This window comes from Ciconia boyciana, chromosome 2 (assembly GCF_034638445.1).
Source record: "Ciconia boyciana chromosome 2, ASM3463844v1, whole genome shotgun sequence".
NCBI classification, from domain to species: Eukaryota; Metazoa; Chordata; class Aves; order Ciconiiformes; family Ciconiidae; genus Ciconia; species Ciconia boyciana.
In genome coordinates, this window is record NC_132935.1 from 140235108 (window position 1) to 140258402 (window position 23295).

Here is a 23295-nt window from a genome sequence, read left to right on the forward strand (position 1 = left end):
TTTGTATACAAGATTAATTAAAATGCTAAAACAATCCCATCAAGACCCTAATTTGAAAGTTGTTGTCTGTAGACTGTATTTAATAATACTGGTATGAATTAAAGTAACTTAAATTTAGTTACTTGACTTCAGTAGAATTTTTTGGCATTTACAGTGACATTTATCCTTAGAATTTTTACTGGAAAGACAGAGGAATTTGTGGGGAAATGATTTGAGGATTGGGATTGTTGCAGAGAATTATCTGAAATCTGTTGTGCAGGTGTGCCCGTCATTCATCAATTTAACTTTCTTGTTCCATTACAGGTGATATGTGTCTCGTTGATATAGTCTTTATCTTGGACAGTTCAGAAAGTGCCAAAAATAAGTTTTTTGATTTACAGAAGAATTTTATTCAAAACTTAACTGACAGCATTTTCCAGATGAAGCCGGTTAAGTCTCAGAAGTATAATGTCAAACTAGCAAGTATGCAGTTCAGCAGCACAGTCAGCATTGATCATCCCTTTACAGCCTGGAAAAATGTGCAGAATTTTAAAGAGAAAATCAAGTCTCTGGGCTTTATTGGCCACGGCACCTACTCCTATTATGCAATTTCCAATGCCACTCAGCTGTTTAAAACTGAAGGTCGTAAGAGAAGTGTGAAAGTGGCTTTTTTGATGACTGATGGTGTGGATCATCCAAACAGCCCTAATGTCCAGGGCATAGCCACAGCAGCTAGAAGTCTTGGAATACGTTTTTTTACCATTGGCCTTTCTAAGAAAAAAGTCCAAGAAGAAAAATTGCGTGTGATATCTGGTGATTCATCCTCTAAACATGTCTTATGCCTGGATGATCAGAATCTGATAGTTGATGTAGCGTTGGAACTGGTAAGTAATGCTGATGTTAATCTTGTCATGCATCTGTCCATGGCAAATTTCATTTAATTTTGATGGGCAAGTCCTGAAGGCAGTGCAGAGGGTTTTGTGATGCATGTCTCTGCTACATCAGGAGTCAGGACAGAGGGAGCTTCCTCCTCCCAGCCGCTCTCCAAGGAGTTGCGTGCTTGGACAATAATAGCTCAACTGCACTGATCACTGATGGAGGGACAGGGTATTTCCCAGCACACAGAGTGTGTCTCTGAGCATATGATAATTCTTTAGAAGGTAACTTGTTCTCATGCATAAAGCTGATAAAATCACTGAGTCCTTCCCCTGTATATTATGGCAGTAGGGCCTTCCATAGTAAGGCCTTTAATTAGGAAGTCTTTTCATACTCCCCTTGTTAGCACTGTTCCTTAGTATAGGCTACTTAGCTGTCCCATTACATTTCATTCGTTTTCTGATCATTATGGGTCACATGAAGTAACCCCCTATTCCTACCAAGAACCCTTTTTCATACGAGTAGTTCCACAGACTGGTTCTTACCACTGTGAGGAAGAGATGAAGGATGAAGGTATTCACATTCTTTACCATTCACCTTGGGAATTCTGTAAACTAGAGAGGAAAAATGGTTAAATTAGTACTCTGTTAAATTAAATCTATATGAAAGTAATATTTTTCTTTTCTTTTCAGGAAGCCTTGCTCCAGAAGCAGGTAGGTTTTTTGAGTTTTGTGTGTTTTGATTACTCTTGTTCATACTAGATCTCCTGGTGTCCGCTTCTTCTATAATGCAACAATACTCCAGGATTAATCAACCTTCCTTCCCTGAGTAAAGTTTCCGACCATGGTTGCTTTTATTTTAACTTTCATCCATTTCTTCCATCCCTTCTCCTGAGACATCTACAACTTCTGTTCATTAGTGAGTAGTATCAACAGTAAGGCATAAAGAACTCTTCCTACCAGAGTGGAAAAGGACTAGTACAATACATGCAAGTTCATTAGTGGTCTCATTAGAAAACAATAGCAATGTCAAAATGGTCCAAAAATTATGTAAGCTTTCACGGTACTATATGCTATGTATATGCTACCTTAATCGTTTGTAGTTAGTAGTAACACATTTATTTGTTTTTGTTATAAATAAATCCAGCAACTGATTTTGATTGGGCTATACAGAAGTGTAATGTTGATTGTTTAAGAGATATATATATTAGAAGATCATTTATTTCCTGTTATTCCACTTTCATATTCTCTAGTCTGTGGCTAGGCAAAACCAGAGTTTTTGCTTTAAAAATTTGAAATAATACATCTGAAAAATGTTCTTCTTAATGTTTCTATTAATCTTGTAGTGTATGTGGAAGAACTGTGGGTGTGAAAAGGGAGTAAAAGGAGACAAAGGTGATTCTGTAAGTATGCATTCATTTGAAAAGCCTCCAGAATTTGCATTTCAGTCATTGAGATCAATGTTGCACATTATCTGAAAAAAATCTATCCATAATCACATACTATCTTGGAAATATATTTATATTATTGCCTAATAAAATACTGTGGATGAATAGGGACATGAATTTGAAGCTCAAATCAAAAAGTTATTCTTGAATCTTGCAACGAGGATTGAAAGGTCCATTAGACACAGGTTTACTTCCACCAGCAGCTTCTATTTGTGTAAGGGATGAAAGTTCAAAAGATTGAGGGTGATGGCATATACGAAGAAAGGTCTAAAACTCTGCCTCCAACACTCTCATTTCTGTTGTGACACTTCAACACATAACTGTTTCTTGGCTCTGGTAAAGAAGAGAGAAGTGGGAGTTCAGACAGTGTGTGACATCTCTGATCCCTTTTGTACATTTAATAGCTCCCCCAGAGACAACCAAGGTACATACAGAGTTTTTTGCCTTTCTCTCTAGACACTAAGCAACTGGTCAACTCTATGTGTAGCAGGTTATGACAGCAGGGCCTATCATCCAGTCCCTTGGCTCTGGATAATGTGCATCTGGACCTAAAACCCCTGCTTCCAATTTAAAATTTAAGATCCGAGAATTTTAAGTTATTCTATCCAAAATTATTAGATGTAACCTATTATATATGTATTTTTAATATATATACACATATACACCAAGCTTTCTAGTGCCCACCTTCATGATCCTCTGAACAGGAATAATGGTGTAGTAATTTTTTATTTTGGGGCTGATGAATATTGACACTAAGTTGTTCTGTGCATGGGGTTTTTTAAGCACAGAAGATTAGACAGTGGTGGGTAACTCTGAAAAATGGGGAGGAGGAACTGTGTATGTTTTCTGTGACACCTTCCTGGTTTGATTTTCAAATGCTCTGTAGAAAATGTATTTATCGTTGAATCTTGATTAAAAAAAATCACAGATACCTTATAATACCAGATTTTTTTTAGCTAAGTGAAAGTAGTGTCACACGTGTAGTGTGGGTTTCTACCTAAGCTTATTCCAGAATGATTTTGGCCTGCCCCCAAGATACAGTCTTAGAGTAACTGGAGAATTTTATCCTCACAATGGTAATAACATTTTCCTGCTTTATTTTAGGGCAGTGCTGGTAGCAGAGGGGAAAAAGGTGAGCCAGGACCAAAAGGAAACAAGGTAAAGTGAATTTAAAAAAATAAAGCAACTTTCTATCTAGTTTTATTCAAACCATAGAAGTGAATATAGCAGAGGAAAAGTATGTTAAAATATTATTTAAAAGATTGAGTTTTGCTATGAGAGGTTTATAGTTAGCTGCTTTAGAAGTGAGAGAGAAAAATTTGAAACTAAACTGCTACCAAGTTAACACTGCCTATCATTCCAGTTTTTCTCTGACAGCAGAGGTCTCTGAATCTAGCTGAAGGCTCTCTGAGCTCCACAGAGCTTTCTAACAGTACACAAATCTCTTGAGCAGAGCAACTTGCTCTGATGACTTAAGATTTCAGTCATCTAATAGCAGTAGTTGAGTTTTCTATGATTAACATAGAAAGGAGTTGCGTGTCCTTGATTGTGGGAGGAAAAGGCATGGATGTTCGTAAACAGGAAAAGCAACTTCTGCTCCTTAAACAGTGTTCTTGGTTTTAGTGTAATAGTGATAAATAAAAGAGCAATACATATTTCAGTTGTATTCCTTTGCTTCCAATAGGGAGATGCTCAAAAAGGAGATCATGGAGAAAAAGGTGAAGAGGTATGAGACTACTACAGTGCTAACTCATATTTGGTCTTTTCAGATTATTTTCCAGATCCTGATTCACAGTTTAGTTCCACTGAACTGAAAATGTGTTTTCCATTTTTTACACATCTACTTTATTCAATTATTAAGAGCACCTAAACTAAGTTCTGGTTTAGAGAAGCATCTACACTGAAAGAAACAGTCTAATCATGTGCTTAAGTACGGAGATGGGATGCTACTGGCAAAAGGAACTTTTGAAGCTATGTGCTTTTGTATTGACTTGCATTAGACTTATCACAAAGGTAGAATTGAAAATGTCATCACTAAAAACGTCTAGATAGTTCTCCAATGGCTTCTGACATCTGATATTTCTCAGCTTGAATTCTTGTTGATTCACAGTAGAAAGGTTAACGCTACTCCATGCATAAGATAATTAAGTTTAAAAGTCCCATTTAAATGGTAGTGTATATCTGCTAAGAGGCTGGCAAACTGAGTGGCATATTTACAGCTAATGTTATGAGGAAGAAATACACATCTAAATTTGCAGAGAATTATATATTAAATGATTCCAGGTAGATATTTTATCATTGTGAATAGTTAAACTTCTGAAACATAATTCTTTACTGGGTTTTTTTCCTACTTAAATTAGCAGTATGTTACGCCTTTGCTTTCTCTTTTATGATTTTTTTCCTTTTTTTTTTTTTTTAATTTTTGAATAGGGAGCTCCTGGCTACAAGGGAGACAAGGTAAGATTTTTATAGAATAGATGTAGTCTGAAAATAGATAGTCACTTGCTGACAGTGTATGTGAAGGAATGGAAGGAAGAGCCTGTCTTGTCTTTTTGTCATGAGAGCTCCTAATGCAATCCCTAGAAGTAAATTCATCATTTATGTAAATGTTTGCAGACTGGCTTGTTGGAATGAAAAAAAAAAATCAGAAAATGTAATCTAAATACAAAAATAAAAATGTGAAAGACCAGAAATAAAGCTTCTGGAAGGAAAAAGAAAGTTGAGGGTTGAATAAGAGGTTAAGTAGAAAAAATGTGAAATTGTTTACTCCAAACACAAATAGATGTGGCAATCATTAGCTTTCAAAAAACTTACCACAAGGAAGTTTACTTTTAAGCTAATTATAACTTGCAAGGGCTAATGCTTGATCAAAAAAAATGTCAAGATAGGCTCTCCAAGAAGCTAAAAAAAGTATACACTTCAATGACTTGCAAGATTCTAGAGCCAAAATTTACGTTGCAAACTGGACCATCATAGCCAGAACAGAAACAGAGATAATCCCATTTTGACTTTGCTTGGTTTGGACACTTATCTCTCTACATTGTTAATAAAAGCAGTGCCTCTCTGAATCTTTGAATCTATTAGAAAAATGCTTCAGTCAATTTTATGGAAACATTTCATGGAAATGGGAAAAGTAGACTCATATGTCTACTTTTCATGTGTCTATTGATTTGTTAAATCATCAGTGGAACACATTAGTAATTCTCTTTCTTAATTCCATTTGTACAATCTCACAACTGTTATTCAGGAAAATCTCAGACACCACAGTAGTGAAATCAGAATATAGAGGGGATCTCTGGAGGCAGCACAGTGAGGTGGAAAAATACAGCAAAACTTATTAGACTTTAAGGGTATTATCCTCCATGTAGGATGGAAATTTTGTAGGCATTCTCAGAGAGAAAAAGTATCTATCTTGAGTAGAGCAGACCATACCTTCTACAGACCATATCTAATGATGCCACTCTCAGGTCCTCAGAATCTACTAAACCTCTTGTACTACTGAACTGCTTGCACAGTCTTTAAGGCACGTGGTGTAATCAAAACATCTTGTTCAGCTATTAACCTTTTGATTTTTTATAAAGGGTGAAAGAGGAGAATGTGGATCCCCAGGAATAAAAGGGGAAAGAGTAAGTATAATTTTTATTTGAACTGTTTCATGTTGATTAAGATACTAGAAAATCATGTAACATATTCATAAACATAGCTTGTAAAGATTATTGTAAATTTGGAACATCTTATAATTCCCTGCTAGTAGAGATGCATTCATAGTAGAAATAAGATTCGTAGAAACTGAACCCACAGTTCACCATATTCTTTTTTTCCATTTTGCAGAAGAAATGTAGTCACTTACCTAAAAAAAAAGCTGTCCTGACCAATGCCAAGCTCTGCTTACAAAGGACTGTGAGCGTGTTACAGAGTTCACCAGATTTTTTTCCTTAAAATGTTAATTTTAATTCAAGTGTATAAAATTATATTACAATAGAAGCAGATTCTTACACAACCTGAACAACTTTCAGGTCTACCAGCCCACCTGTGCCGATATGCATTCACACTTCTATCTAGTCCTCCTCTTCTTTTAAGCTGAAGTGCAGAAGTGATACAAGTAAATATAAATTTTTCCTGGTTTTTACAGTCTGGAAGATGGAAGGATAATGTACTCCTGAGTGAGATAATTATGTATCTTGAGTTCATGTAAGCAGGTTTGTATGAATACTACAAACCACTGACTTATAGTTAGAGTTGTTAAGTACTATGAACTAGATTGCAGCTGATCATTTTATTAAAGCACATTTCTTCAGTTTTAACATCCATATTATGCTTACCTTTATCAAAGACCAGCTTGAAAAGTTTGTGGTTCCTGGAACCTGTTACTTGATGATGAATTTCAGGTAGGAATTAGGAAATATTCAAAGCAGTGGTATTTGTTGCAAAGGAAAAAGGGCATTATACTATAATAAAAACCTAAAGGCTGAGAATGTCTTGTGAGATGCTGGTGTTCAAAATGGCAGCAAGTGAGTCAGAAAAGGCTGAAATATAAATGAAAAAGGAGAAAGAGTGGCATGTCTCAGGGGAATAAAGAAAGATCATAACTTCTTTATCCAGGCAATATGTGAGAAATAGCACGAGGTTATGTGAAATGTCTACTAAGATAAAAGGAAGCTGTTCAGAAGCTGGCAAAGAACATAATCAAAGCAGCCAAGAAATCTGGATGTAGCAAACATATGCCAGGACTGCCGGAAATTTGCTGGTTTCATTTCTGTTGAGGACAGTGATGAAAAAAAAAAGTTTGATATCTGCAGAGGATCAGAGATTATAATGCATTATGGACTTCAAGAACTTATTGGACAAGTGAAAATTACAGTCACTTCCAGAATTCCCAGCTTCACATTTACAAATGCAGAAGATAGAACAAAGTGATTTATTTTTTTTTAAACGAAATTAGTCTGTGCTGGACAAAATCATCAGAAACAGAACATACGTAGCCAAATGTATGAGAAATAAATTTCTTATTCCAAGGTGGATCTTTAACTGCAGTGATGGCTATTGAAGCATAATTGGCAGTAGTGTTGTCTGATTTGAAAATGTTGCATTTTTCCCCCGCTGCTTTCCAATCTCACTAATCAGACTGAGTCCAGCAGAGGTTTTGATGCTGTGAATGTGAGTTTCTTCAAAAGCTGTTCAGGCGTGAAATTCAGACAGTTTGTGTTTGGCTTTGAAATCAAAACTGACTCCAGTCATATGTGTGTATTCTACCAAAAGCAGCTATAATCGCATCAGCATATTGTTTGTGCCATCTGTTGCTTGTGTAGTTTCGTAAATAGGCTAGAACTGAGTGGGGTTATCTGCTCTCTCTGGTGGCTGATGTTTGGCATGGGAGCAAATGCTAGGGAGTAGAGAATTGTTAGAAAATTCTGAATCTGAATCTGCAGGGGAAGACAGTCGATGGGGTGTGGCTGTGTAGGTATCACTGCTAAATTCGTCAAGGCTATTAGAAGTTCAAAATGTGACACATGCCTGGAAAAATGCAGCAGTCTCCTGGTGCCTCTGTGTGTGGAGATGTTGCTAATTAGAAGAAAGAGAAAGAAAATACCAGTAAACTATTTGGTGAAAGCTATTTTTGCTTTAGAAATAAATTACAACTGAGTATTGAGTCAACTGGAAGTGAAATGCCGTAGAATATACATTCTGGTGACTGAAGAATAAACAGTGCAGCAGAAAGATTTGTGAATCTACAGTGGTGGTAACTGGTAAGAACTCATTAAATGGAGAAATGATAGCTGACAGCTAATGGAATAAAAAAATATGGCGTTTTACTTTTTTGGGATGCATTTTTTAATGGTTTTTGCAAACTATTAGTGTGATTCTGCCATGCTACTGATCAGTAGTTCGAGTTAGTGAGACAAAGTTACCTGAAGTTATTCTGGTACAACTACTGAAGCATTTTTTTAAGAATTCTGCATCTAATATACTTCTAGAAATTGAATTTAAAGACCTGTGGCAAATAACAACTAGTTAATCAAATAGCTCAGATGTTAAGTAGCCGCCCACAGTGTTTATTGTATATGAAAAGTATTTTAACTAAATATTGAGGATGGAATGTAACAGGCAATTACTGCATACAGAATGAGAACAGCAGTACTCTGGAGAGAGAAGAAACTTCCTAGAAAATGCTTGAACAGAGATATGAGCCGTTACATGTACGCTGTGGTTTTCAATACTTTAAAGCAGATAATTGCAACTTCCTATTAATCTGATAATTGAATCTTATTTTTCCTCAGGGTTTGGAAGGTCCTTTTGGCCCTAGGGGACCTCGGGGACCTCAGGTAAGGGAACTAAAAGCTACCAAATAAAAAGAAAACGCATTATATTCTGTAAGGTTCTTCTACATACAACCTGTCAACTCTGTGGAGAGCAGCACATTTGGTGCATGAGGCACCAAGACAGCAGAGTCTGGCAAATCTTTGTCTTTTGGAAGTAATTTTCAAAGAAAAAATCTTGGCTGCTGCTGCTGCTTAAAGCTACTCAGAGGTGTGTGGCCCACCTGGGCTCTCCAACTGCAGAGCTCTCCTCTTACCCTTAGAGTATAATCATGCCCTGTCATACCCCTACTTGCTAAATTCCTCTTAGATTACATGGCAGCATCCACCTGTAACTTGGAAAGCTGTACACAGTCCTCCTGAAATATAAGGCAGCCAGAGAGACTGAAATTTGTTGGAGAGACTAAAATCTGCAGTAATTATTTAAAAACCTGAGAAATGAGTCAGAGAAAGTCTCAGTGTTATTAGGAGCAGAGATTGTTACCACTGTCAGATCAGTGATCAGTTATTTGTTATCTGTGCAGAAGTCCAGATCATCCTCTTCTCCTTTGCAGTTGCTGAAGAGGGTTATTGCTGTTTTTGTGTTTCTTACAACCTGTGTAATTTCCATTAAAAAATTGGTACTAGACATATAAGAAGAGCTGCTGTATGGAGTAGAGATCTCAAGAAATTATGCCAGTCTCCTAGTAGATCCATAGGTGATGTGGAATGATGTGGCCAGCACTTGCCCACTCACTTCTCCGCTGAGCCTGTTTCTGGGTTATATGAAAGAAAACATAATGGGGGCATAACAGGGTAACAGAAATTTATTACATGGTATTAAGATGGGAACATTTATTCCTAAATGCCATTTTCAATGTTTTTAAATTACATTTTTCTGCTTTCCTTTTGCTTGCCAATGGATGTGCAATAATGCTACAAATTTATTAATTTATTATTTTATGCTCCAGTAATTCTGTCTGGTAAGCAACTAGTAAAGATGTGATCTGTGCCCCAAAAGATGACACTTTTTTGTTCTTGTTTATTAAAAAATTGAAACACATGGATTCTAAGAGATTTTTGGCCAATTTTGACAGGAATTAGTGAGACAAATCAGATCACCATTATTTCCCTACATAAATTCAACTCACCATGCAGTATATGTTCAGTTTTGCACACTCTGTAAAATAGCAGCTGCTGTTGCAAGTCAAGCCATCTCTAAATTCTTGTACAGTGACATAACCTGATTATTTTAAGGCTAAATCTTTTATTTTTCTTTTCATATACAGCATAACTGCAATTACTCCTACATTATCCCAGTTTTGAGCTTACTGTTACATATCATCGTACAGTACAATGGTCTACATTCAGTTTAGGTTTGAAAGGCTCATTAAAAAAAAAAATCCTAACTGCTGGAGAACAGAAACAGATGAATGTATTGCTATACAAGAGGACTAATCAATGGTTATAAGGATTTATTGTAATTCTGAGCTATGAGAACTAAGAATTACCAATGGAACTACAACCCGCTTAATGACTAAAAGGAAGATAGCATGCAGTGAGCTTGAAAATGATTTGTCTTAACTTATGTATTTATATTAACATTATATTTTGTATTTCTATTAGCACACTCTGCCTCAAGCACATTGCCATTTTATTGCTGGGACGTTTGTCCATCTCACATCATGATCATAATTTTTTCCTCGGGAAGAATAGCTTATAAAAATGTGACTTTTCAAAGTCTCTTTTGGAAATGCTTTTCAAGTACTAAGAGATTATAAAGAAATATTTTGTTTCTTTATATGACACAGAGATACTAAGAGAATAAAGTAGAGTTTGCTTCTTTTGAAACAAAACTGCAAGATTCCTTTTAGTAAATAGTACTCAAAATAGCACTCTAAATAATAATAGTACTAAATAGTACTAATATTATATATACTCAATAGTATATTATATACTCAATAGTACTAATTTAGTACAATATTATATACTCAATAACTGTTACTAACTGTTACTTAGTTACAGTTACTTAGTAACAGTAAAAGTATACTAACTGTATAACTGTTACTTAGGTGTGTGACTGCATTTTTACATGCTTCGTGCAAAAGCTGCAAAAGAAAAGGAGAGAATAATAAATATTTTTTTTCTGACTGCAAATCCATGGGATGTACAAAATCACAGATATTCCAAAATTTTCGTATCTGTTTGTGAGCCAAAATGCAATATTTTGGAGGATTTACTATAGCTATTAATGATGGTAGCTGAAAGGGAGTATTTTTGTTTCTTTTTGGATATATGTTTCCTGTAGTTTATCATATTTTAAAAAGGGAATGAACACACTCTGAGGACATTTTTGTGTCAGCAATGAAACCAATACATTGAGGTTTAGGCCAGTTTGTGTCTTTTCATAAGCATAAAATTATGCATATTTGACCCAGCATTTTTACTACAATAAACTGTAATTTTGTGGTATTATTCTTTTTGATAGCTCATGACTTTTTTTTCTCCAGTCACTTAAAAAACCTCATGAGGCTTCCACTTCATTTTGATTATCAGCTCTGTTAGTGGTAGTTGCAACAACGTTGACCAATCTGACCCAACTGGGCAGCCCAGCAGATGCCAGTGGGATGTTCACTAACTCAAGTCAGTGAACTGGAGGGTTCCAGTAAGAGTTAAAGCTTTAACATTGGACTTGGATGTAATCTATTAATCCTGTGATCTTATTGCTCTTCATAATTATCAGCCCTACTTTTTTCTAGCTATTGTACCAGCCACTGTATTGATGAAGGGACCTCCTCAAATGTCATCACTCCAGACAGAGTACCTTACCTACCTCTCTTCCAAAGAGCCATTAAGTATTGCCTTGTGTGAGGGGGCACAATTGTTGTAGTAATGTCAGGGAATTAAAATTAATCTCAGTTCATCATCAGAGAGAGATGTAGAGGAAGTGACTTCTTACAAACAGAGCTAAATAGGACATGACAGCTTAGTTTATTTGCTTGGGCAGAAGAGAGAATATGAAAATATGGCAAAGTCAGGAGCCGGATGAGAAAGGAATGGAAAGCTTCAGATAAAACAGATGCAATTCACATGGAGTAGTAAGATATCCTTTCTGCCAGCACTGGTTATTGAATATTAACAATATTCAATGTGTTGGGCATATCACAGGATATGATGCAGAAAACTCTTGTCCTTTAGAGCTTAGCATTGTGCTATGTTTTACTGTACCCTGTTCAGGCCAAATTCAAAAGAAACTTTACATGCATCTTCAAAGGCAACTCATTCTGTACTTTGACTTTTGTGTAGGGTATCAGTGGACCTCCAGGTGAGCCAGGCCCGAAAGGCATTCAAGGAAGCAAGGTAAGATGTAGTTGTGTATGTGTAGATGTTATTTATATAGGGAGAGAAGATGCAGAAACTCTGTGTAGAGTCTTTATGCTCGTCTATCCTTTTTCCTCAGTAGTTTTTTGTTAGTGGCGTCCTTTGCACAGCAATAATGTACACCATCTGCTTGGTACACCGTAGTGTCATCATGTTATGAAGGCTTTGTATTGTTGGCACATACAGCCAGTTCTCCACCTGGGTCTCCAAGAGCATTTTGTAAGGCCACAATAGGGTGCTACCAAGGACCTGCATAGAGCACTTAGGTTGGAATTTAAATCACCTGAATATGTGTATTGGCTTCTGCCATCACTTTGGAGGTTTTTTCTAAAATATTTTTTACTAAAATGCCTGGTGTTTAAAGATTTTAAGTAATTCTAGATGTTGGTTATAAAATCTTTAGATTGAGTATTTAAAGTCATTTTTAATTGCTTGTATACTGTAAAAACTCTAGACAACTTTGAAATTGGTAGAGGTGTAAGATTTGATGACAATTAATGCCTTAGTTATATTTAAAATAGATCATTTAGAGTTAATGACTACAGCTTGTCAAGCAAAATCAGTTAGATAAAGTATCTGATTAATTTAAGAAGTCTTCTGGTTTGCAAACCTTTGGGAAATTGCTTTATGTGAATACAGTTGTCTTGCCCATGCGACAGCTGTTAACATCATTGTTCGGTACAGAAAGATATTTCATGTATCAGTTTGAAAATGTAGGGTCTAATGACAAAGACTTTCTACCACAGGATTATTGATAGCCTGGTTAATACAATGCCCTACGTAAGTTATACAAGGCAACTAAATTAACACAAAGCAGTTTGCCAAAGTTGCCATATTTAAACACTCATGTTTTGTTTCTTAGGCAACTATTTCATTTGAAGATTCACATAAATAAATTTAGATATGGGAAACGTTTATGGTAAAAAGTTGGGAATACTGGCATCCATCATGATTTTCCGTGATGACAAATGCTTTTTCATACTTCTTATTTCTTCATCTTCTCAACAAAATGCTTGATTAGGAAAGCTGCTACAGAATATTTCAGAAGTGGGGAAAGAAAGAGGATGATGGGTCTGAAAGAAGGTATTCATGCATGTGATGGAAAAGTCATGCCCCTCTTTAACTTCAGCACAGCAAATGACAGTAATTTTTTTATCTGTCATTTCACGCTGACGCGTCTAAGCCAGTACTAACAGATACTTTTATTATACACTAAACCATATTTGTTGAATGTTGTTTGTCCTCCTGTCAGTCTCTTCACACACTTCTATGTCTGTAAAATACATGCAGCACTCTCTAGAATTCATCTACCTGGTTATAATATTTATGGTCTCTTGTTATACTTCAGCTGGAGATTTTCAGTATGAATAAGAAAGGAAGTTCCCTCTTTTTTCAGCTTCCAACTCTGCAACCTGCTGTTTAAAGTCTATAGTCGAGGTTTTTCCAGGCTCAGACATTTATCTTAATAAAAATATTGCCAGACAAGTTTAATTAATACATTTAGGTACTTATACTCAAAGAGTATAGCAGAAACATATGTATGTTTAGAGGTTATCTCTTGTCCATACCTAGCGCCAAAGCTAACCTTTGGCATTTTGGAGCTTATTTGAGATGAGTGAAAAATTTTTTAATGATCAGTACAGATAATCAGTGGTTGTTTACAGCTTAATAAACACCCATTCAGCTAGTAAAGGCCAAGGCCTTTTTTGGTTCAGACACATACCAGTCTTTCCAATATCTTTGGTCCTTACAGAAGGATTATTCAATTGCTCTTTTAAAATTAGTTTTCATGACGCATAATACAATATCTCTGAAAAGTGGCAGTTATTTATAACTGCCTTGGATAAAATAAATAAGTCTATTCTTAGTGCAGTTCCTTATACCCGTGGCCTTTCCATGCTAATACTTTCTGCTTTTTGAGCTGAACTAGTGACTTCACCCCAGTTTAGCAGAGCTAAAGGCAGTTGCATGGCATTAGTATTGATGCGACATAACGCATAACACCGCTGCTGAGCACTTTTATTCATTGTTAGTGGGCCATGTTGTGGTTTGAAAGAGGAGATTCAGTTCCTCAAAATATAAACTCCGGATCAAGCTCAGCCTACAGATGTTTTGGGTCTCGTTTGTGAAGTCTACAGTTCACTCATATATCTGGCCAGCTCAGTGCATCCCACACCTCTGTAAGGCAGTGCCGTACCCATTCTCTTGTTTTGCAGTGCCAGGTGGCAGACACAGCTGGGGACAGTGTCATCTGTGTGCTGTCTGGATGCCACTGGCTCTGGCAGCCACCAGCAGGAGAGGGTTGCTGGAATTGCAACTTCAGCTAATTTAATTTGGCTTGTCTGAAGCAAGGTAGCATGGAGTCCAGAAACATTGTCCAAGAAATTACTTAAAAGAACTTTTCATAGCTTACTTCTTCTGTTATTCACATGCATTTTCTTATTCTCCCTTAAGCTGCTGGCTAATCTATCAGTGTGAAGTCTTACTGGCTGCGCAATACTCTACTTCCATCCCTTTTCATGACATTGCCATATCATATTGCCAGTAATGAGTTGAATCTCTCTCAAAGTCCCGCTGCTTGCATTGACCAGCTTTCCACTGACTACAACAGGAACTCAGCCAACCTGTTTCCATGTAGACGCCTAAGTTTAAGAGTGATCATATGGAGATGAATCACATCCTTAACCTCTTAAAGTCTTTCTGATGCACTTCACAATCAGTCCTTATCTTAGTAACCTCTTTAAACACAAGCAAACTTCATCACTTTACTTTCACTCTCTTTTCAAGTCATGTATGAATATGTCGAACAACCTGTATCCTGCACAGAATGCAGCTCAGCGTGGCATTAACTAAAACCAGTTTTTGCTATTAAGCAAACTTTAAAGAAAGTTTTCTCTATTTGCATTTCTGCAAAGTTATAACATCTCAAAAACATCTACATCATTTTATTACCATATATACAAACCTTCTCCATAAAGAGCTGAGGCATTTAAAATGTCAAATTTGAACTCCGCTTCTATAAAAATAAAAATACATGTTAACTCATCTTATATTAATTTACCTGACTAAATATAATTCCATTTAACCAAATGCTGAATTTGCATGTTAACAGTAAACCTACAACACAGTATAAAACATAATAACTTTAAGAGAAAAACATTAGAGAGTAATACGACATTTCACTCAAACACAGTTAGGAGTTGGGAACTGGCTATTTTCACTGTGTATCTCCTGTCTTCTGAAGCAGTCATCTTGGTCCTGTTCCCCAAGCACATCCTGAGCAAAGGACCAGGATTATTCTGTTTGTTTTCTGTTTTATTGACTTTCTGTTGCCTATTGGCAATGTTTCAATAGAAAGATGTTAAATTCACTAAAGAAAAATTGCATTGTTAAAGCCAAATTTTATGTTATTTTCTCTCTCTCACTAACTTAAAATACCAAGAAAAAATACCATTCACAGCTGTGCTTTATATTTTCTTAGAAGTTTGCTTCACTTTAAGGCATTCTTCAGCTTCATCAGCCACCACATATTATCTGCATTGTAGCATAAAACAAAAACTTGAATCGAAGTATACCTTATACCTCATTCAGCTATAAAACATGTAAAGAAAATTACAAAAACCCCATAGGAAAAAATTTTGTAGTTCTTTTAAGATACTATACACAATTAATTAATTGAATTTGCAGAACATCAGTTCATAACCCTGGATCTAAGGAGAGGTACTCAACTCTTGTCAAACTGCAGCTTATAGGAGCAAGAAACTCAAATTTTGTGTTCCTTGTCTCACTAAGAATGCAAGGCTGGCCCATGATACGATTTGCTGGCTGATGCAACCATTTCCAAAAACCCAGAAGACACTATCTCACTTAGAGAAAGACTAAAAGCACCAGAAACAGAAAGTCGGCAAAGAGAAAAGCCATGCCACTCTTGGTTCTGCTCCAGTAATATCCCATATTCTTGCCTGGATGGCCAGGAGTTGGCTAGATGGCTGGTTAATAGGTGGTTTGGGGATTAAATCAGTTGTGGTTGCTTTTGCTTGGTTTGCTTCTCAAAGATCACTTTGAAGTTATTACAGGAAGCCATAGGCTTTCAAAAGGGGATGCAGGACATAAAGTCAGTATTCTCTATTAATAGAAACAAAAGATTTACTTGCTCTATAAATGTAATATATTCTATCATAAGCAGTAGTGTCCAGAAACATTATCCAGTGAGAATCCCATCTCTCTTCCAGCATAACCAGTAACCTGTTTTCTGTCATTTTCATACTTAAGTTCTACATATGTCTCAGCTGCATTGGTTAATACAGTAAAATAGCATCTTAACTGGCTGCTGCATTTACTTTTGTTGGATTTATTTATTACCACATATGTTACGTGGTTATGTTCTCATTAGAAGACAGCTTTGCCATTCAATAGCAATAAAAAACAGGAAAAATGCAAATATTCTAACACAAAAGGACTTCATGCATCTTGGTTTCCTCTCTAAAAAGGAATCAGAATCACCATGATTTTTCTGGAAAACAGAGTTCTAAGAATGAATGTAATGCCTTTTATTTTGGTCAAGCAAACTTCTCAGCCCTAAGGTTCTGCTGCTTACATTTTTGCAAAGCTGAAGTACCTCATTGGGGTCAACAATGAAAAATGTGCACATCTACTTTCCCCTAGTATTCTTGGTGTTAGATAAAAAATGAATTTTCAACATGCATATGTCTGTTAATTTACTCAAGATAGCAGGCATTATTTTGTCTGTTTTCATTAATTTATTATAAAATGCTTAAGTAATATTTTTTTTTAAAAAACCCACAACATATACTATACAATGACATCAGTAAGGTTCCATAAGAGCGTTTATATTCAAGGTAATTTTGAAAATGTGTTTGTAAGTGAGAGGAATAATATGAATATTATAATATTAATAATATATTTGAATATGATAATATATTTGTATATTATTCAAATATAATAATATTTGCAAATTTCAATGGATGATTTATAAACAGAATTATATGGTTACAGATTATAAAATTGGGGCATAAAATAATGAAATGGGCGTGACCTGTGTTCCACTCATAAAGAAGTGATGAACAAGAAGGACGTATGGTTATCATTGCAGAAGTGACATTGGGTTTGTTTGTTTAAACTCTTAAACCAGCTACTGGAAATAAAGTACATATTTCTGGAAATCATGATATATTCATGGAAAAACTGAAAACAACACATTCTTAAAAGCCACTGCTATAGTAAGAGCCTCTCTGGAAAATTTCATATGCATAGTAAAATTCTCAATTAGAGTCTAAAGTTACATGAACATATGTGTCTTCAAACTTTTAAGGAAACAGTTAAGTTTGAATGTGGGTATTCAAAGCAGTTATTCCTATAAAAACATCTTGGGATAACCCTGTGAAAAATCCATCATTGCATATTTCGCTGAAAATGTGTCCCATTGCATATTTCCCTGAAAATGTGTCCCAGAATGAACTGCTATGGGATGCTGCTTCTTCTCTGATGACTTATAAATTCTTTCCTTACTTATGTGGCAAGTTAACGTCTTTCTGAGGAGACTGAAAAATCGAATTTCCCTGTAAAGAAGTATAGTTCTTCGGTACCTCAGCTAGCTTAGAAATACAAAATATCAAGAATATCTGTTAAAATATCTATATCTACTTGCATTGTTGTTGCCAATGTTTACTTTAAAGACAAAATCATTATATTTGAAAGATAATTTTTTACTATAGCTTAATCATTATCACATTACAGACTGAAATACAGAGTCTTTGTGTTCCTTACAGTATGTATGTGCTGTCTTAAAAGTAAAGAAATTATTTATATTGGCACTAACTGGTACTCATCGTAACATAACAAACTATTTTGGGGGGGGGCAGGGAGGTAGACTGTTAAGTATGTTCCAAGCTTAAAATGGTACAGTTTTAATATGTAAAAATATTAAGCTCAGATCAAGTGTAATTTTCCTTCCCATTGCTCTAGCTGATATTAGATGCCACCTGAAGGAAAATCCCAACAGGGAGAGAAAAAAGAATTTGAGCAGAGTGTTAGACAAAGAAAATAATCACAAATAAGCTACTTTGGAAAGCAGACTTTTCCTTCTATGTGTAGAGATAATGATATTATTGCTGGCACTTTATGGTTTTAATAAATTCCACATTACCTATAGCACCAACACCACAGAAAGTAAAAACCAGGCTTGCTGATAGCCATATGAAGTTTGAAATATAGTCTTTAAAATAGATTGAATAGTTAAAGTTTCCAAGTTTTGCATGTTGTCTGGTAGAAGGTGGGGTTTCTTTCTCCATTAATATTCAGGCATCCTCTGCTATCAGTGAGAAGGTATTCAACAGAACAAAATTTTCATACTACTCTACATACTTTTTATAATAAAGGCTGTTTACGCTGCCTACACCAGTACCTACTAGTACAGCTGCTGCGAGGCAGATTACATTACAGCAGTCATTGGAAAGAAAACTATGTAATGTTTTTATCATGGTTAAAAAAAGAGCTTTTGGAAAAACATTAAGTTCAGTAGGTATCCCATCTGCATTCAAGGCAGCACATATATTAGCATAGTTCTAACATGTGGGTGAACTTGCAAAGGAGCGAATGATTTGCGATAGGAAGCGTCGCTCAGAGTTACTGTCCTTGGGAAGTTCTGTCAGGGGCTGTCAGAAATAGATACGAAACACAATGTCCGTTTGGATGACCGGACAAAAAATTTGGAAGATGCTTTCCAAACACAACAAAGGGGCTTGTTTTATTGTTTCAGCTGAGAGATGAGCCTGTATTTATGAAATGTTGTTTTTCAGAATGGAACAAGTTCCTACACCATTTCAGAGGTTTAGTTTTGACAAATGGAGCCAACGTGCTTAGTGGTGTTTGCTGTGCCCAGAGTAGCATACTTACACATAGTGGTGCTGCATGCTGCTGAATTATTATTTTTTTAATCTGATAGATTTTTTAAAATATATTTTCAACTTTGCATATCTTTTGCATTCATTCTGTGGGGCGTGCTAGTACATCATGGCACAATAGAGATCCCAGGCTGCCTTCTCCATGAACGAAATGAGGACTGTGAATTTGAACAGCTAATATTTAGCATACTGCCTGGCCTTACAGCAGCCTGTGCCCATTTCTGTCTCACGGAGGCACCTCTTCCTTGAAGTGGGGAAGTCCATCCCTAACTAGACTGTCTCCAGGCCCTGAAGCTACATGGAGCTGTATCTATTAATGTTGCTTGTCAAGGGGAGAGCTATTGAAGTAAGAGTTGATGGTGAGGTAAGGGATCATATAGGCTGAAAGGCAAAGCTTCTTGGGCAGCAGGCTGGTGTGCTTGGCTTAACGTTCTTCCCAAACCCATGCTTTGTACATCTTGACCAGCTTTGCAAGAAGCACAACTGTGGGTAAAAGTGGCAGAAGTATCTCTGTCCTTGAGGGCCTGTCTATGCATGGAAATTTGCTTGCAAAACTTCCTACTGAAACCTTTATACAACAGTTTTACTTATATAGCTCCCATGGGGATGATTTTGCCCTGAAAGCAGAGCACACTATGGGGCTGGGTGTGTGTAATTACAGCACTGTGGCTTTGCTGATACCCTTCTGCCAGTGCACTTCCACGTACTGATGCACAGTCAGAAGCTGAACTTCTGTTGATGCTTAGATACTTGTGACCTGTTGGCATGAATTAAATTTAGTAGCCTAAATTACGACCGTTCAGAATGGAATGTCATTTGTAAGTCACTAAAACCCTTCTGAAAATGTGCTTTTAGTATATATTATTTTCTAAAGAAATAGTATAAAACATTTCCTTACATGTTTCCCCTACTTCTTGTCTAAACAGAATCAGCCCCAAAAGCCCTGAAATTCAGCTAACTGTTGGCTTAAGGGACAACAGTATTTAAAACAGAGAATTTGTAAAGAGAATTAAAGAGGAGACAAGTACAAGCTTTGGTTGTATTATTCTTGGCCTTCCCTAAATTTCCTGCTGATGGGAAATACTTAATAAAAATGATTTTTGATCAGCTGATTTTAAAAGGACAGTTTGTTCAATGCCAAATTAATCCCATGGAGGAACTGGAAGTCTAGAAGATGGGACATTTGAGGGATTTTTGTTGATTTTACTGTTTGATCAGTTTCAAAACAAACACAGGAGGCAAAAACCAGCTATGAACAAAAAGGGTCCATTTCTAATTGGCTTTATATCGGTAAAAATTGCATCATTTACATTAATCTGGATACACTTCAACCAAGTTGTGACTCTGGTCCAAAGGCTTCATGAAAATATTATTAGGAAACCCAAACAATAAGGTCTACCTAGGAATACAGTAAACTTCTTTCACAGAATCACAGAATGGTTTGGGTTGGAAGAGACCTTAAAGATCATCTAGTTCCAACCCCCCTATATTCTGTATTTTGGCAACAGCTACATGCACAGAATCCATATTAAACAATGTCAATGTTGCTAATACCTTGTCAGTGTGCTATGTGGAGACACATGTGCTATTCTGCTGAGTTATACCAGCTTTCTCTGATTTTTCTCCGCCTTTTAAGACTTATCTCCTACTGATGCTGTATTAATTTACTAGATTATGAAGGTGTGCTATAAAATCTTGTATTTTGAATAAGCATTAAATTTCACAGCTGCTCTTCAAATTATCATATTGTCCTGTAATGGAATTAATTTAAGACCGGGCATCAAGTCCCACTTTATTCCAGGTTTAAAGCTGCACTAGTAGCACTCCAAGTGCATAGTTATCAGAAATGAAGCTTCAAGGATAATCTCTTTATTTACTTTCACTGTATATTCCCATTCCTGTATCTTAGCTTCATTCTTTGGCAGATTACAAACTGGTAGATTTCTGGAGATATATCTGGCTTTGAAGTCATTTTTTATATGACTCCATTGACCTCTCAAGTGCAAAAATCTCATTGAAAGGTTTCAGAACTCAGCATATAAAATTTCTCAGTAGATACAGAATTTCAACCCCCCAAATATTAATACCTTCCCAGAAAATAAACACATTTTGATAAAAAGCCTTTCTGATAATTGGGTGGCTATGTTGGCTTTGTTAGAAACATATTAAACACGCAAGAGAATTAGGAGCTGCAGTCCTAGCTGCAGTAGGATGGCAGTAGGAACAGCAGTCGTGATATGCAGTTGTTGCTATGGGAAGAACCTTGAGTGCAATGTTTAAAGCATAAACACTGCTTAATTTCCAAATGCACATCTTTCTAGCAAGAAAAAAGCTGAGGAAACACCAAATTATTGGATAAAGTCAGGACCAAAGATATGACAAAGAATAAATATATTTTTTATCTTTCCTGATGCTTATGAAAGAATGGCTTTATAACATTATTATCTATCCCAGCAACTTGTATGGCCAGGATATTGACCCTGCTCCTAATCTAAACATTTATCTTTAAGACAGGTTTTTTGGTTTTCCTTTTTTGTTGTTTGTTTGGGGTTTTTTTTACTTTAAAAACATATTTCTAAATGAGGGTGTGGAAAGGCACTTTGGCGGAATTTGGTTAAGGTTCCATTTGCATTAATAGTTTCTTTCCATTTTTTTTCCTTTAGGGAGAGCAAGGGCCTTTAGGTCCCTATGGTCCTCCAGGACTCCCTGGTGTTGGACAGCCAGGACCCAAGGTAACTCTCAGTAATATGTCTGTTAAAGGGCTAACAGTGGGCAGTCATTTTTTGGATGAAAGTTCTCACCTGCTGTTTTATCAAACTCAAACTCTTATCATCTAAATGTAAAAATGATACAATATTGACAGGTTTTTGTATTTGCATAGGATGGGGATAACAGACATGCCTTTCCAGCAACTCTTAAGTTTTTATTATGATCCCATTGATAGAATAGAAGTCAGAAATAATGCCATTTAAATTGGGGTTAAATATGCGAGATCATTTTCAAGCACTAGCAGATGCTTGCACTAATAAGTAAACCAGACTTCAAGGCATAGAAATACATCTCAGTCGCTGTGATACACAGTCAAATGACAAATTTGCCTTGTTATTTCTTCACTAGGGAACAGATATTCTTATCGGTTATAAAATTCTCTCTCTCATGCAGCATTTAATTCCTCCATCTTATTTTAGTGCAAAAGACTAGAAGGTGGATTCCAGTCTTGCTAATTTGGCAAAGTCATGTCTGCCTATGCTGGCCAGCCAAATCTCCTTTTGGAAAACTGCAAAAGCATCCATATAGGAAACATGACTACTTAGTTTATGAGAGTTTTGTCAGAGACCTACAGCTCAGACTCAAACAAGGAATCTAAATTGGGCGGAACTAGATCTCACCCTAGTTCTTCTGGCTCCTAAGTCTTTGGTGTTGCTCTATGCAATTTTTTTCCCTATTTTTTGGAGCCGAGTACCAGTGTCTAAAATACCTGCACTTTTTTGCTTTTACTGCTCTAATTTGTACATTCGTTGAACTCCTGCATATTTTCTGTGCAGTGGGGCAGACCCCGGAACATAGAGGGCATTTATATAGCTCAGAAACTAGTAATTTGCCATGTAAACAGAACAACACTGGGTCTTTCCAGAAGGGTAGATAGTTTATGGAGAAAGAATGTCACTCCCAGTCTCTGTACTACTCTGGGGAGAGATAAAAATCCTCTGTGCTCTTATCCTTGAAGCACATAGTCCTCAGTAAACTGGAGGAATTGTGAAGATTATGGCACCTTATAAATAGAAGATACAGAAGCTATGCAGTTCCTGTAGTTCCCATGCAATCCCATATTCCACTGAAGCAGGCTTCAATTTGAGTGCCTAGATAGAGGCTACGGTGAGGATCCCTCACAGCTGAGCATTCCTGCCTCATGGTTGGGTTGTACTGCAACCAAATTTAGCCTGACTTCACTCCCTCATCCCTGTCATCTCTCAGGTCCTGCACTTTTAAGCAGTTACCCCTATGCAAAATGATAACACCCCTTTGCTGTTGGCATGAGGGCTGGAATGCAATCTAGTGCTGCAAGTGTTAATCAAAAGGTACTTTCAAATGTTTCTAAATTGTTATTTATGCTTTTTTTTACATCAGGAGATGTTACACATTTGATTTCAGACCTTTCTGGTGTCATCAATAAGCCATCTATATGTAAATGTTACGCTTTTCAAAAGCATCGAGTTGAATTAGGACTGAACTTTCTAATATTCTTTTTCACAAGGGTGCTCCAGGTCAAGAAGGTAAAATTGGATTCCCAGGACCTCCTGGAATTGGTGAGCCAGGATTACCTGTAAGTCAGTGATAGATGCATTGGAAGTGGAAATATAATAAAATAAGTCTTAGTGAGTTTAACTGATTA

The 23295-nt window shown here is 36.3% G+C and overlaps 1 protein-coding gene across 1 annotated transcript in view; it reads left to right on the plus strand.

Moving 5' to 3' along the window:
* Positions 1-23295, plus strand: part of COL28A1 (collagen type XXVIII alpha 1 chain) — a 68555-nt gene that overhangs the window by 381 nt on the left and 44879 nt on the right. The window contains exons 2-12 of the mRNA XM_072854229.1: positions 304-863; positions 1548-1568; positions 2201-2257; positions 3407-3460; positions 3987-4028; positions 4733-4759; positions 5884-5928; positions 8581-8625; positions 11905-11958; positions 21566-21634; positions 23158-23226. Coding sequence (XP_072710330.1) covers positions 304-863; positions 1548-1568; positions 2201-2257; positions 3407-3460; positions 3987-4028; positions 4733-4759; positions 5884-5928; positions 8581-8625; positions 11905-11958; positions 21566-21634; positions 23158-23226 — 1043 coding nt within the window. The remainder of the gene's footprint in view (positions 1-303; positions 864-1547; positions 1569-2200; positions 2258-3406; positions 3461-3986; positions 4029-4732; positions 4760-5883; positions 5929-8580; positions 8626-11904; positions 11959-21565; positions 21635-23157; positions 23227-23295) is intronic.